This window comes from Phocoena phocoena, chromosome 18 (assembly GCF_963924675.1).
Source record: "Phocoena phocoena chromosome 18, mPhoPho1.1, whole genome shotgun sequence".
Lineage (NCBI taxonomy): Eukaryota > Metazoa > Chordata > Mammalia > Artiodactyla > Phocoenidae > Phocoena > Phocoena phocoena.
In genome coordinates this window covers 80,040,066-80,053,779 of record NC_089236.1, presented here as the reverse complement: position 1 = coordinate 80,053,779, position 13,714 = coordinate 80,040,066, and the positions used below count along the sequence as shown (strand labels likewise).

Genomic DNA, 13,714 nt, shown 5'->3' with positions numbered 1-13,714 from the left:
ATTTGGTAATTTTATCTTGGTATTTTTGTTCGTTTGTTTGGGGTTTTGTTTTTGTTTTTTGTTTTTGGCCACACCATGTGGCATGCAGATCTAGTTTCCCGACCAGGGATGGAACCTGGGCCCCCTGCATTGGGAGCGCAGAGACGTAACCACTGGACCGCCAGGGAAGTCCTGATCTTGGTATTTTTATCTACTGTAATTATATTATTTTTCCATGGTATAGGTAATTTATTAAGAAATACAATATTCATAGTATCCAGTCGGATCTATTACCTAGTTAATTAGCCTTAATTCTTTGCTTATGAGCTATCTTTGCTGTTAAGTAAAAAGGAAAAGGAAGATACATTTGTGTTTTCCAGTGTTTGCAAATGTTCTGGAAAGGGAGGGATGGGACAAGGTCAGGCAAAGATTTTTCACCTACAGCTTTTTATACTGTTTCAATCACATAAAAACTACCTATTTAAAAAGCTGAGAGAAAACCATAATTGAAAAAGAGTCATGTACCACAATGTTCATTTCAGCACTATTTACAATAGACAGGACACGGAAGCAACCTAAGTGTCCATCGACAGATGAATGGATAAAGAAGATGTGGCATATATATACAATGGAAAATTACTCAGCCATAAAAAGAAATGAAATTGAGTTATTTGTAGTGAGATGGATGGACCTAGAGTCTGTCATACAGAGTGAGGTAAGTCACAAAGAGAAAAACAAATACCATATGCTAACACATATATATGGAATCTAAAAAAGAATGGTTCTGAAGAACCTAGGGGCAGGAGAGGAATAAACACGCAGACGTAGAGAATGGACGTGAGGACATGGGGAGGGGGAAGGGTAAGCTGGGACGAAGTGAGACTGGCATGGACATATATACACTCCCAAATGTAAAACAGATGGCTAGTGGGAAGCAGCCGCATAGCACAGGGAGATCAGCTCAGTGCTTTGTGACCACCTAGAGGGGTGGGATAGGGAGGGTGGGAGGGAGACACAAGAGGGAAGAGATATGGGGATATATGTATATGTATAGCTGATTCACTTTGTTATACAGCAGCAACTAACACACCATTTTAAAGCAATTATACTCCAATAAAGATGTGAAAAAAAAAAAAAGTTGAATTAAAACCAGGCTTCCCAGAGGCCACCCTGCTGGGTGGTGGCTACACTCATCTCCTCACCAAGGTCCAGGCTCTCAGCCTGCAGCATCCAGGTACCTCTCACCTGGCAACACAGTCTGCTGTGAGGATCAGTCAGTGTGAAGGCCGCCTCGACCCCCCGCGTGTTGTCCAGTGGGGGGATCCCTCAGGACCCTCCAGACCCGGTGCGGGTGGGCTAAGCCGAGGAGGGGATGAGGCTGCAGGTGGAGCCCCCGCTTCACCGACTCCCGTTCTACCCAAAGGGAAGCATCAGGCAGGGCGGGGCACACCGTGGACCCTTCCCACTCCCTGCACTGCAGGTTCCTCTGGGGTGGGACCAGGACACCTCTACATGGCATTCTCTTTCCCTTTGTCCACATTGCGTTTTCTCTTCAAGGACCCAGCTTGAAGCCCACGAGGCTTGGGACTCTTTCCTCACCGTCAAAAGCGCCACCAGCACAGGACAATGCTCCCCTCAATCTGCTCAGCAAACAGCCTTCAGCAAGAGCGCTTCAACACCCACATCCTCCCGGGCCTCCAGACACCCACAGCCAGGCTGGGTCACTGCTCACTACTTTACCAGTGTCTCAGGGTGTTAAGCGTGGTTTTTTGTTTTTTGTTTTTTTTAATTTTTATTTATTTTCTCGCTGCATTGGGTCTTCGTCGCTGTGCGCGGGCCTTCTCTAGTTGCAGCGAGCAGGGGCTACTCTTCGTTGCAGTGCGCGGGCTCCTCACTGCGGTGGCTTCTCTTGTTGCGGAGCACGGGCTCTAGGTGCGCAGGCTTCAGTAGATGTGGCGCGTGGGCTCAGTAGTCGTGGCACGCGGGCTCAGTAGTCGTGGCTCGCGGGCTCTGGAGCGCAGGCTCAGTAGTCGTGGCTTGCGGGCTCTGGAGCGCAGGCTCAGTAGTCGTGGCACGCGGGCTCAGTAGTCGTGGCTCGCGGGCTCTGGAGCGCAGGCTCAGTAGTTGTGGCACGCGGGCTTAGTTGCTCCGCAGCACGCAGGATCTTCCCAGACCAGGGCTCGAACCCGTGTCCCCTGCCTTGGCAGGCGGATTCTTAACCACTGCACCACCAGGGAAGTCCCAAGCATGTTTTAAAAATACATTTAATCCAGGATTTTTAGTTCCTTTCAGTGTCCGAATAATCCAGTCCATAATATTACTGCAAACAGAATCTTTAAAACTAATATAATTTTAAAGACACAAAGAGGATCATTTGTCTGGTCAAGCTGCTCATTCATTAATGAACAAAATGACTTTCTTACACTTTAGAGATTCCTCAGTTAACTTTAAAAGACATCTTCTTTGATGTGATTTATAAGAAACTGCTATCTTCATTAATTCAAGTTCAACAGACACTAAACAGCTCAATTTTGTTCTTACCTTAATACTGTTGATTCCAGAGGGCCCCAGAAGCACGCCACAGATGATGTAACCAAACATGGTCGGCAGTCCTATCGTTGTACAGAGCCAGCCACACGGTAAGGACAACATCCCTATGGTGACGATGTCCTAACAGAAGGATAAACAGACAAAAAACACACATGTAAGATAACAGGCAGCAAGAGAAAGGAGAAGGTAGGGTGGGACGGTACCCTGGCCTCACTGAGGGGGCAGAAAGGCAAGTGCGGGAGCCAAGGGAGGCTCCTGGGAGCAGGTGAGGCTCGCTCCTCAGCGTCTAACGATTACAGCGATGTGTCTGTCTCGCGTGGACCCCGTGACAGTCCTCTGAGAACCGTGAGTACGAGGACTCCTCTCAGGGCTCGAGTCCGGGAGCCCTTCCCCACTGTGCTCCCACGGCACGAAGACGACCTAACCTTCAGGGTATGAACCGGTCCAGAAGAGACTCGTGGACGGTGCTAAGGCTGCTGGCCCGAGGGTGGCGAGGAACGGGGTATTCACATGGCCTCAAGATGCCGCCCCAGAAGCTACGCTACGTACAAAGGGGAAGGGGGGCAACTGCGCAGAGACCCTGCCCCTCGCCAAGGGCACGAAGTCGTGTTCTCAGACTCAGCCCCTCCCAGTCCCCACGTGGTCAAAACCAAGGAAGGCCACACACGTGCTGTCTTTTACCTCTCGATTCGAGACAGCAGTTCAGGGATCAGCCCCTCACACGGGACCAGCCCGTGGGGACACTTATCTACCTGCCCCCCGGCTGTCTGCCCTGGCAGCACCTCGAAGACTGAGTTCTTTGCCTCGGTCTCTTCTCCTGAATGGATTCCAGCGCCAGGGAGTTTAGCTGGAGACCCAGCGACTGATGTGGACCCTGCGCAGGCTGCACTCCATCACTCTCACACCTGTCACTCACACGGTCCAAGTCCAAACAGCGATCCCGAACCACAACCCTGTCGACCTCGAGTCTAAAGAGTTCCACGTCCTCCCACTAGACCGGCTCCCTCCAAGGGTGCAGGTGTGCACCTCAGGCCGCCCCCCACGTCGACACAGGCCACACGTGAAACCACAGCCAAGCCCTCTCTGCCCCTTGAGAAGGAGCTACTTGAGCGAAGTCAACTTTTAGGCAGCGGACGTGGGTGCCGGGCGGAGGCGCGGGCTACCTTTATGAGGTGGGGGTCTGCCCGCGGGATGGTGGCGTCCCTGGGCTTGGTCAGGATGTACTGGTTATTCTGGGAGTCGATAAGCATGCTGAGGCCCAGGTCCTCCTCGACCTCCCGGTTCGTGAGGTTCTGCTTGGAGCTGGCCTCGTCCTCTTCCACCCGCAGAACTGCCTCAAAGTTGACCCCTCTGACCTGTAACAATGACAGCGTTGTGTCACTACAACCAATTAGACGTGTTTAAGTTCAAGGTCAAATGTTAGAGAGTAATTCCCGCACAGAAGAACGACAGGAACGTTCTCAGCATTCTGTCAAGTGTGACCGAAGACCAATAAATTAGAAAATTTGAAAAAGCCTTTCAATTGAAAAGTGATTTAAGGATGGAAGTGTTCAGGATTTCTATTACTTCCAAACACCTACTCTACCTGATTCAGGGCGTGGCGCTGTGATCTGTAACAAGAGACACATATTTGGTCTTAGACCCCTTTCCGGCCCACAGCCCCCAAACCCGCAGGACTTCCTGAGTGATAAAGAGCGATGCAAACATCTTGTCCTATATTGGGTCTTTTGGCCTCGGTTCCCGAATCGCTCCAGAGCAGCAGAGGTGAAAGGAGTGTGCTGTCCTTCATAATAAGCCCCTTGCGACCTCACCTGCCCTCGGGTGAGTGAGGGGTGGTGGAGAGCCCCCGGGTACCCACGGGAGGGGCCGGTCACCAGAGGAGCCGGCCACGTGATGAGGGCTGAACTCGCAGCTCCACCACAGCCTCTGGGAGGGCAGAGGGGCTGAAGGCCGAGTTTGTCAGGAGCCTATATAACGAAGCCTCCGTGAAGACCCTTCAGGCACGAGCTTCCGAGAGCTTCCAGGCTGCTGAACGTGTGGAGGTGTTTGGGGGAGGCCGCCGGGCCCGGAGCGGGCAGGGGAGCGGCCACCGTCCCCCACGCCCTGCCCCTGTACCTCTTCCATCTGAGCTGTGTCCTTCGTGCCCATCTGCCAACCTAGCAAACAGACTGAGCTCTGTGGGCAGCACAGCAAACGCCGGAGGGAGGGGCGGTTGGCATTTGGAGTGGGGGCCGTCTTGGGCTGGGCCTGTCCCCACGGGGTCCGCGCCAGCCCCACGGGGACGGTGCCAGGCTGAACTGAACCACGGGAGGACCGGGGGAGGGCCAGCGTGGAAGAGCCCGGAGCCGCGGAGGGCAGAGTGCCTGGTGAGCGGGGTAGAAGCAAGGACACTCTTCCCCAGGCGCACGGCCCTCACACACCCAGAGCCTCCCCCGCCCCGGGGCACTGCGGACCCCACTCCCCTTCCCTCTCCAGCCTTGCTCTGGTTTGCTGTCATTACCTAACCCTTTCCTGAGTCCGTCCCAGGACTCACTCTGACATGCTGCTTGGGACCCAAAGGTGGTTTCCTGTAAGGAGCGAGCCTCTCCCTGGGCAGATCTGCACCGAAACGTGGCCATCCAGGGCCAGCTTCCTGAGACTGGAGCCAAGGCCGGGGAGACAGACGAGCTGCTGGGCGCGGGGCAGTCGGTGGGGGGGGGGGTGGGGACGCTGACCAAACACGGGGCCGGGCGGGAAGCAGAGGAAACGGGGCACGTCTTCAGGGCCACACAAGTGCTTTAGCGTCATCTTCGTTTTCAGCCTGCGCTACCGTACACCCGCACAGTTCCAAGTGCACGTCCTGTCAGTGGCTCGGCAGGCGGAGGGGACCTTGCTGTGGACGCTACTCACCGACCTATTGTCGTCGAAAGCGCGTTCCTCCGTCTCCTTCTCCAGACGGTCTGCCGCCTTCCTCACGTCCTCAAGAATCTCGTCCAGGAGGGATAAACTTTTGTTCCGATGCTGCATGCTTTTAAGAACTTCAACCTGATGTTTTTCTGCTGCCAGAAGTTCCACATATTCCGTCTCTTCCTATTCATTCGTAAGAAATGAAGGGTGGTGTTTATTACGAAGGAAACCTGGATGACCTGCCCGCTGCGAACACGGCAGGGGAGACCGGGTGCCCCAGGGCACTGCAAACCCTGCAGGAAGGCTACTTACACACACACGGATGTAACACACCAGCGTAAAGAGACGCTGAAGGTCCTGTCTTCACATGAAAACCACCCGCCGACCCTGATGCGGTTCCAGCCACTGTGCCGACTGCGTGCGAAGCCCAGCTGCGGCACTGATTGTTTAGCTAGACATTTCTAAGCGGAACGCAGTCGAATTCCACGTTACCAAGGGGAGATGTTCCAGGAGAATCTGACAGCATTACTTACCCGCACAGTTGATGGCTGGTGCTGGGAACAGAGTTTATTTAACACGTGTATGGCACACAACCATACTCAAGCTCAAGGGATCTCAAACCAAATCCCTCTACTTGCTCACGTTTGAGGCGGAGTGGGCGCCGAGCGGAGGGCGGCCCCAGGCACAGGCTCGGCGGTTTCGCGGCCTCTACTCAGCGCCTGGACCGCCTCAGACCCGTGAGGCCAGAACCAGCAGAGAGCAGGCGGGTGGGGTCAGTGCCACTCAAACTCACATTTGTTCTCTGTTCTACCATTAAACTACCGCAAACCGACACCCCTGCGACTCCCTCTTTAACGCCAAGGAGTTTAATGTCCCACCCGTGCGAAGGACCTGGTGAGGCGGTGATCCCGCTGGGAGGGGGCGGTCTGTTTCCAACAACAGGCAGGACGCCCGAGTCCAGGGGGCTACTTACCCCATCACCATATTCCTACCCAACTACCACACTTGGGCAAAACAAAGTTTAATAATTTGTATCTTCTTTACTTTTTAAGCTGTATAATATTGCCATAGCCTTTCCACGAAGACGAAATGACACTTCGTACATTTAAAGTGCCTGGCACATAACAGATGGCTTAAATGACAGCTTTAAAGTGTTATATAACTATCACATCTGACGTAATAATAGTTTCTTCTCATCATTTTCAAAGTAGCCTTCAGGGTAGGGCTTCCCTGGTGGCGCAGTGGTTGAGAGTCCGCCTGCCAATGCAGGGAACACGGGTTCGTGTCCCAGTCTGGGAAGAGCCCACATGCCGCGGAGCGGCTGGGCCCGTGAACCATGGCCGCTGAGCCTGCGCATCCGGAGCCTGTGCTCCACAATGAGAGAGGCCACAACAGTGAGAGGCCCGCGTACCACAAAAAAAAAAAAAAAAAAAAAAGTATCCTTCAGGGGCTTCCCTGGTGGCGCAGTGGTTAAGAATCTACCTGCCAATGCAGGAGACACAGGTTCGAGCCCTGGTCCGGGAAGATCCCACATACCGCGGAGCAGCTAAGCCTGTGCGCCACAGCTACTGAGACTGTGCTCTAGAGCCGGTGAGCCACAACTACTGAGCCCACGCACCGCATCTACTAAAGCCTGTGCACCTAGAGCCCGTGCTCCACAACAAGAGAAGCCACTGCAACGAGAAGCCCGCGCACCGCAACAAAGAGTAGCCCCAGCTCGCCGCAACTAGAGAAAGCCCGTGCGCAGCAACAAAGACCCAACGCAGCCAAAAAACAAAAAAAATTTATTTAAAATATAATAAAAATTGAAAAATAAAATAAAAGTATCCTTCATCAAAATCCTTAATTCAAATGTATACATGTGTTTAAAACTACCTTTAATATTTTTGTTTTCAGTATGTGGGCCTTGAAGAAAGTCAGCCTTCACAATAAAGTAATTCTTATCAGAAGCTCAAAACCCTGACGGCAATTACAATGGGCTTATTTCCACGTCAGTTCACTGGGGGAACATGAGTAACTCTTTTCAATACCCAGGGATCTCCACCATGGAGAAAGCATGAGAGACCCCTAGAAGTGCTCAAATGTGGCTCTGCTAAGTGACTGCACAAAGGGACCGGCTCTCCTGCACCTGCTGGGTCAGATCGGAGGCCCTGGGCGGCTCCCACCTGCCGAGCCCCCTCCGCTGGCGCACCCCGCCCTGCCCTGGACCCACCTTGATGGCTGCCTTCCGCAGGGCCTCCAGGCGCTGCCTGCTGCTCTCCTTCACGTTGGCCACGTCCCTGTAGTCGCCCTGCAGGGCTCTCTGGAGTCCATGGACGGCCTGGAAGACTGAGTTTTCACTTTCATTCAGCTCTTTCTGGAAAATCTCAAACATGTGCACCTGAAACAGCTTCTCTTCATCCGAAAGGCTGGCGTCTTTTTCCACTGCTCTGACTGCACTTTTCAGTTTGTTAAGAACCACAGCCTTTTGGCGAAGAAGCCCGGAGAGCTTTCTGCAACCGTCCAGGACCCACTGTCTCCTCTGGGTGACAGCCGCCCCTTGGCGCCGGTGCAACTCGATGGCGTGTCTCACCGCTTCTTCGTGCTCCGCGCCGCTGGCCAGCAGGTGAAGGAACGGGAGCCACACCCACAGGTGGCTTTTCCCCAGCACCTTCATGATCCGATTTTAGGGACAGGGCAAGGCAGTCCAAAGACTCCTGCTAAGTCGGGCTTGCATTTGAGATACGCATTTTCAGCTGAAAAAGAGATTCATTGACACACATAGTTGAACGATGACTCATTACTATTGAGACTAAAGTTTTAAATAATTACTAAAAACTATCACTTTTCCGAGGAAAATGTTATTTTTCGTAGAACAACATCTGCACTAGCCGCTGCACTTAGGTTACAGTCAATCCTGAATTTAAAGTATGTGGCGCCTGATGAAGAGCTGAGATTAAAGACCACATCCGAATTCAAAAGCAACCTTTTAAAGTGAAACTCAGCCTCATATATCTACTAAATCGACCACGTACAAAAGACAAAAACCAATTCCATTTAATACGGTCCACATATCAAAGGCCAGGAAACACCACCTGCTTCCCCCATCACAGATGAGGGGCCCTGGAACCAGGTCCGAGGGGCTGGGAAATGGAGCCGAACTGCTATGAGCTGGCTGGGCCGTACCGTGTGCTTTCCTGAGTCGCCTGGAATTCCGTCAAATTTCCAATGTCAGGCTACCTTTACGTGCTAACAAGATGTCAAGGAGAGAAAAAAAATCACAAACGACAACCACACTCAGACACTTTCTATCGTGCAGATTCAGGCTCCTCCTCTTCTCCCTGAAGGAAGACTTCAAGCAGCGCCTGTGAGCTCACCCTGGCAGCGGGGCACAGACAGGACCCCGGCCCCAGTAGCGGGGGGGAGCTGCAGCTGTGTCGCCCAGAGGAGGGCTGATCCAGGCGCAGATGGAGGCCGGGTCAGCAGGGTCACCAAGAAAGAATGACCTCGGAGGCAGGAAGATAGAGAACAAAGACGGAAGAGGTGACAAATGCAGGAGAGCCCAGTAAGACGCACCCTGAAATACACCCACTGAGCCTGGCAACTAGGCCCAAGTCCTTATGCCGAAAAGAAAACGAAACAAAACAAAACCCACCGTTTCCAAGGAATCATGTTATTCTAGAACATATATATTTTCATTGCACTGGTAATCCCAATTCTAATGAGTTTAATCTGGTTTCCCAGGTAAAGCAGGTTAGCAGAAATCAAAGTGTGCACTTCCAGAGACAGAATGCTGACCAAACCAAGGAATGACAGCCAACAGGAAGCGGACACCGACAGAGCTTACAGAGACACACGGGAGCACAGCAAAGAGCCACGGCCGGTGGTCTGGGGGGCCGACTGCTCCACGCACCTCAGCAGCCCCTGCAGAGGCGACCGCTGAGGGCAGGAGAGCCACCGTGTTCAGAATGACAATCCGAAGTCACCCGTTAAAGACTGCGCACTGGCTCACTATTCTGCGTAAAAAGTCAGGAAACTGTCCGATTTCAGTACGTGTTTAGATACTCTGGGTCCCAGCATCTCCCAGAGGATCCGCGGATGCAGGACGGCGCGCTCCTCATGAGGTGGGATCATCGAGTAGGGCTGTCTGAGTCACTGAGTCCACTGGCACAGTTTTAATACAACCTTAAGTCAACGTTACCACCTTAAGCAAACAAACCACTGATCAACCACACAGACAGCGGCAATATCACTGATCTGTTACTTTATTGGCTCAGTTGCTAAGCTCCTACTGTTTCAAGGGCAAGAAGGAATCCCAGCGCTACTTCAGACGTGCACACATCTAGTACTCTTCGGAACCAAGACACAAATCTCAGGTGCTTTGTTAACTGCACAGACCTAGACATGCACATTTTCTCCAAAAGATCTCAGAAAGTGATTCTTCTACAGATTTCAAACTTCAGGACGATAAACCGAGGCGCAGCTGGTATGTAACACCCCTCCGTCCATCTCGGGCCCCTTCCTCAGACAAGTTCCTGAAGTTAGCTATCCCTCTCCCCAAAACACCGAAGACAGCTATTCACTTTTATGAAAAACCTCTGAGAATTTTAGTTGTAGTCATACTAATATTTCCACTGAAAAGAGCTTTTACCATGAACATGAAGTGATTTACAGACCTTAAGATATGAACCACTCCTTTTTCATAAACATCTCATTTTACCTTCAAACTCGGCTACCGAATCCTACAGACTACCAAACTGTAACATGTTTTTTTTCAGTAAATAGTGTTATTTTGTTATTGTTATTCTTAATTATAAAAAAAGACACTCTGGATTTGTTGTGGTTTTATTTTATAATGAATTCTTAAAATTTCCACATCTTGAACGACTGACGCAGTAACCCGGGCGACCTCAAGGCCGAGGAGAGCCTGCCACGCTCACGCATGATGCCATTTACACAACTTTTCTTTCTTCTTCTTTTTTTTTTGGCCACGAGGCTTGTGGGATCTCAGTTCCCAGACCAGGGACTGAACCTGGGCCCTGGCAGTGAGAGTCTGGAATCCTAACCACTAGGCCCCCAGGAACTCCCTACACAACTTTCTTAAAATGACAAACTGCAGAGACGGGGAAGGGACAGTGCGGGTCAGGGCCCAGGGAAGGGGGAGGCGACGGCTGTGGACGTAACAAGGCAGCAGGAGGAACCCCGTGGGGTGGACGCGTTCTGTGCCCTGACAGTGGTGGTGGCCACACGCGTGTGCACGTGTGACAGAATCACACAGATCTACACACACACGAGTGCGTGCATGTGCCCTGGTGCACCCGGATCGGGCAGTGGGCTGTATCTCTCCCAGCTCCTGCTTATGAGAGCTTTGCAAGAGCTCCCACTGGGGATACTGTGTGAAGGGTCTATAGGATTTCTCGGTATTTTCTGAATTTACCTAATTCTTTTTTTTAATTATTGGAGTGTAACTGCTTTACAATGTTGTGTTACTTCGTGCTGCACAATGAAGTGAATCAGCTATGTGTTTACCTACATCCCCCTACCTTGGACGTCCCTCCCACCCCCACCATCCCACCCTTCCAGGTCATCACAGAGCCCCACGCTGAGCTGTGCTTTATAGCAGGTTCCCACTAGCCATCTATGTCATACATGGTAGTGTATTTATGTCAAACCTAATCTCCCAATTCGTCCCACCCTCCCCTTCTCCCGCTGTGTCCACATGTCCGTTCTCTACATCTCTATCCCTGCCCTGCAAAGAGGTTCATCTGTACCATTTTACTAGATTCCACATATATGCATTAATATACGATACTTGTTTTTCTCTTTCTGGCTTACTTCACTCTGTATGACAGACTCTAGGTCCATCCACATCTCTCAAAATGACCCAATTTCGTTCCTTTTTATGGCTGAGTAATATTCTATTGTATACGTGTGCCACATCTTCTTTATCCATTCATCTGTCATTTGACATTTAGGTTGTTCCCATGTCCTGGCTATTGCACACAGTGCTCCAATGAATACTGTGGTACATGACTTTTTTTTTTTTGCGGTACGCGGGCCTCTCACCATTGTGGCCTCTCCCATTGTGGAGCACAGGCTCCGGACGCACAGGTTCAGCGGCCACGGTTCACAGGCCTAGCCTCTCTGCAGCATGTGGGATCTTCCCGGACCGGGGCACGAACCCGTGTCCCCTGCATCGGTAGGCGGACTCTCAACCGCTGCGCCACCAGGGAAGCCCTACGTGACTCTTTTTGAATTATGGTTTTCTCAGGGTATATGCCCAGTAGTGGGATTGCTGGGTCATATGGTAGGTCTATTTTTAGTTTTTTAAGGAACCTCCATACTGTTCTCCATAGTGGCTGTATCAATTTACATTCCCAGAAACAGTGCAAGAGGGTTCCCTTTTCTCCACACCCTCTCCAGCATTTACTGTTTCTAGATTTTTTGATGATGGCCATTCTGACCAGTGTCAGGTGATACCTCATTGTAGTTTTGATTTGCATTTCTCTAATGATTAGTGATGTTGAGCATCTTTTTATGTGCCTCTTGGCCATGTGTATGTCTTCTTTGGTGAAATGTCTATTTAGGTCTTCTGCCCATTTTTTAATTGGGTTGTTTGTTTTTTTGATATTGAGCTCCATGAGCTCTTTGTATATTTTGGAGATTAATCCTTTGTTCGTTGCTTCATTTGCAAATATTTTCTCCCATTCTGAGGGTTGTCTTTCCATCTTGTTTATGGTTTGCTGTGCAAAAGCTTTTAAGTTTCATTAGGTCCCATTTGTTTATTCTCATTTTTATTTTCATTACTCTAGAAGGTGGGTCAAAACAGATCTTGCTGTGGTTTATGTCAGAGTGTTTTTCTTATGTCTTCCTCTAAGAGTTTTATAGTGTCCGGTCTTAACATTTAGGTTTTTAATCCATTTTGAGTTTATTTTTCTGTATGCTGTTAGGTAGTGTTCTAATTTCATTCTTTCACAGGTAGCGGTCCAGTTTTCCCAGCACCACTTATTGGAGAGGCTGTCTTTCTCCATTGTATGTTCTTGCCTCCTTTGTCATAGATTAGATGACCATATGTGCGTGGGTTTATCTCTGGGCTTTCTATCCTGTACCATTGATCTATATTTCTGTTTTTGTGCCAGTACCACACTGTCTTGTTTACTGTAGCTTTGTAGTATAGCCTGAAGTCAGCGAGCCTGATTCTTCCAGCTCCATTTTTTTCTCAAGATTGATTTGGCTATTTGGGGTCTTTTGTGTTTCCATACGAATTGTAAAATTTTTTGTTGTAATTCTATAAAGAATGCCATTGGTAATTTGACAGGGATTGCATTGAATCTGTATATTGCTTTGGGTAGCATAGTCATTTTCACAATAATGATTGTCTATTTCTCCATCTGTTTATGTCATCTTTGATTTCTTTCATCAGTGTCAGTTTTCTGAGTACAGGTCTTTTATCTCCTTAGGTAGGTTTATTCCTAGGTATTTTATTCTTTTTGTTGCAATGGTAAATGGGAGTGTTTCCTTAATTTCTCTTTCTGATTTTTCATTGTTGGTGTATAGGATTGCCAGAGATTTGTGTGCATTAATTTTGTATCCTGCAACCTTACCAAATTCACTGATAAGTTCTAGTAGTTTTCTGGTGGCATCTTTAGGATTTTCTATGTATATTCTATAGGACTTCTCTGTATTATTTTTTAAAACTTTATGTGACTCTGTAATCATCTCAAAACAAAGTTTTTAGAACTCTATGTAAGTGCTTCCTGTTTCCCACTACACCCTTACTGCGTGTCATGTGCACCGTTTACCCTGCACAGCATGGCAAACATGCCTGTGACATTTTAATATTTTAAAGTAGGAAACGCCCTAAAACCAAAGGTTTTCAGTATGACTCAGCTAAAGTGAAACCCAAGGTTACTTTTCATTTCGTGCGATAGCAAAAATCAATACTTTGAGCATAAACCCTCCCTCCTAAAACTTTCTATTTATACATAGTCCAATATTAATTAAAATATATCTCCCCAACTTTGCCAAATTTCTAGGAGGTTTTGCTTGTTTTTATAAAGGCAGAACAGGAATCCAAAACTAACTTTAAAATCGATGAGATTATTTGATTAAGAAAAAAATTTGTAATAAATGATTCAGAATAAAAAGGCATATGGGTTCATTATTAAGCCTACTCAAAAACAAAGAAACTTCCAATAATTTTTACATAAAAAGTCCAAGATCTGGGGCTTCCCTGGTGGCGCAGTGGTTAAGAATCTGCCTGCCAATGCAGGGGACACAGGTTTGAGCCCTGGCCCAGGAAGATCCCACGTGCTGCGGA

General features: G+C 49.5%; 1 protein-coding gene across 2 annotated transcripts in view; it reads right to left on the bottom strand.

Moving 5' to 3' along the window:
* Nucleotides 1–13,714, bottom strand: part of TMCO3 (transmembrane and coiled-coil domains 3) — a 29,193-nt gene that overhangs the window by 14,720 nt on the left and 759 nt on the right. The window contains exons 2-5 of one of the 2 annotated variants that reach the window (XM_065895867.1): nt 7,628–8,150; nt 5,419–5,598; nt 3,693–3,884; nt 2,521–2,649 (exon numbers count right to left, since the gene is read on the bottom strand). In XM_065895867.1, the coding sequence (XP_065751939.1) occupies nt 2,521–2,649; nt 3,693–3,884; nt 5,419–5,598; nt 7,628–8,071 (945 nt within the window). In that variant the 5' untranslated portion in view covers nt 8,072–8,150. Of the gene's footprint in view, nt 1–2,520; nt 2,650–3,692; nt 3,885–5,418; nt 5,599–7,627; nt 8,159–13,714 lie in introns of those variants that run through there. The other variant, XM_065895868.1, reaches the window with a different exon arrangement.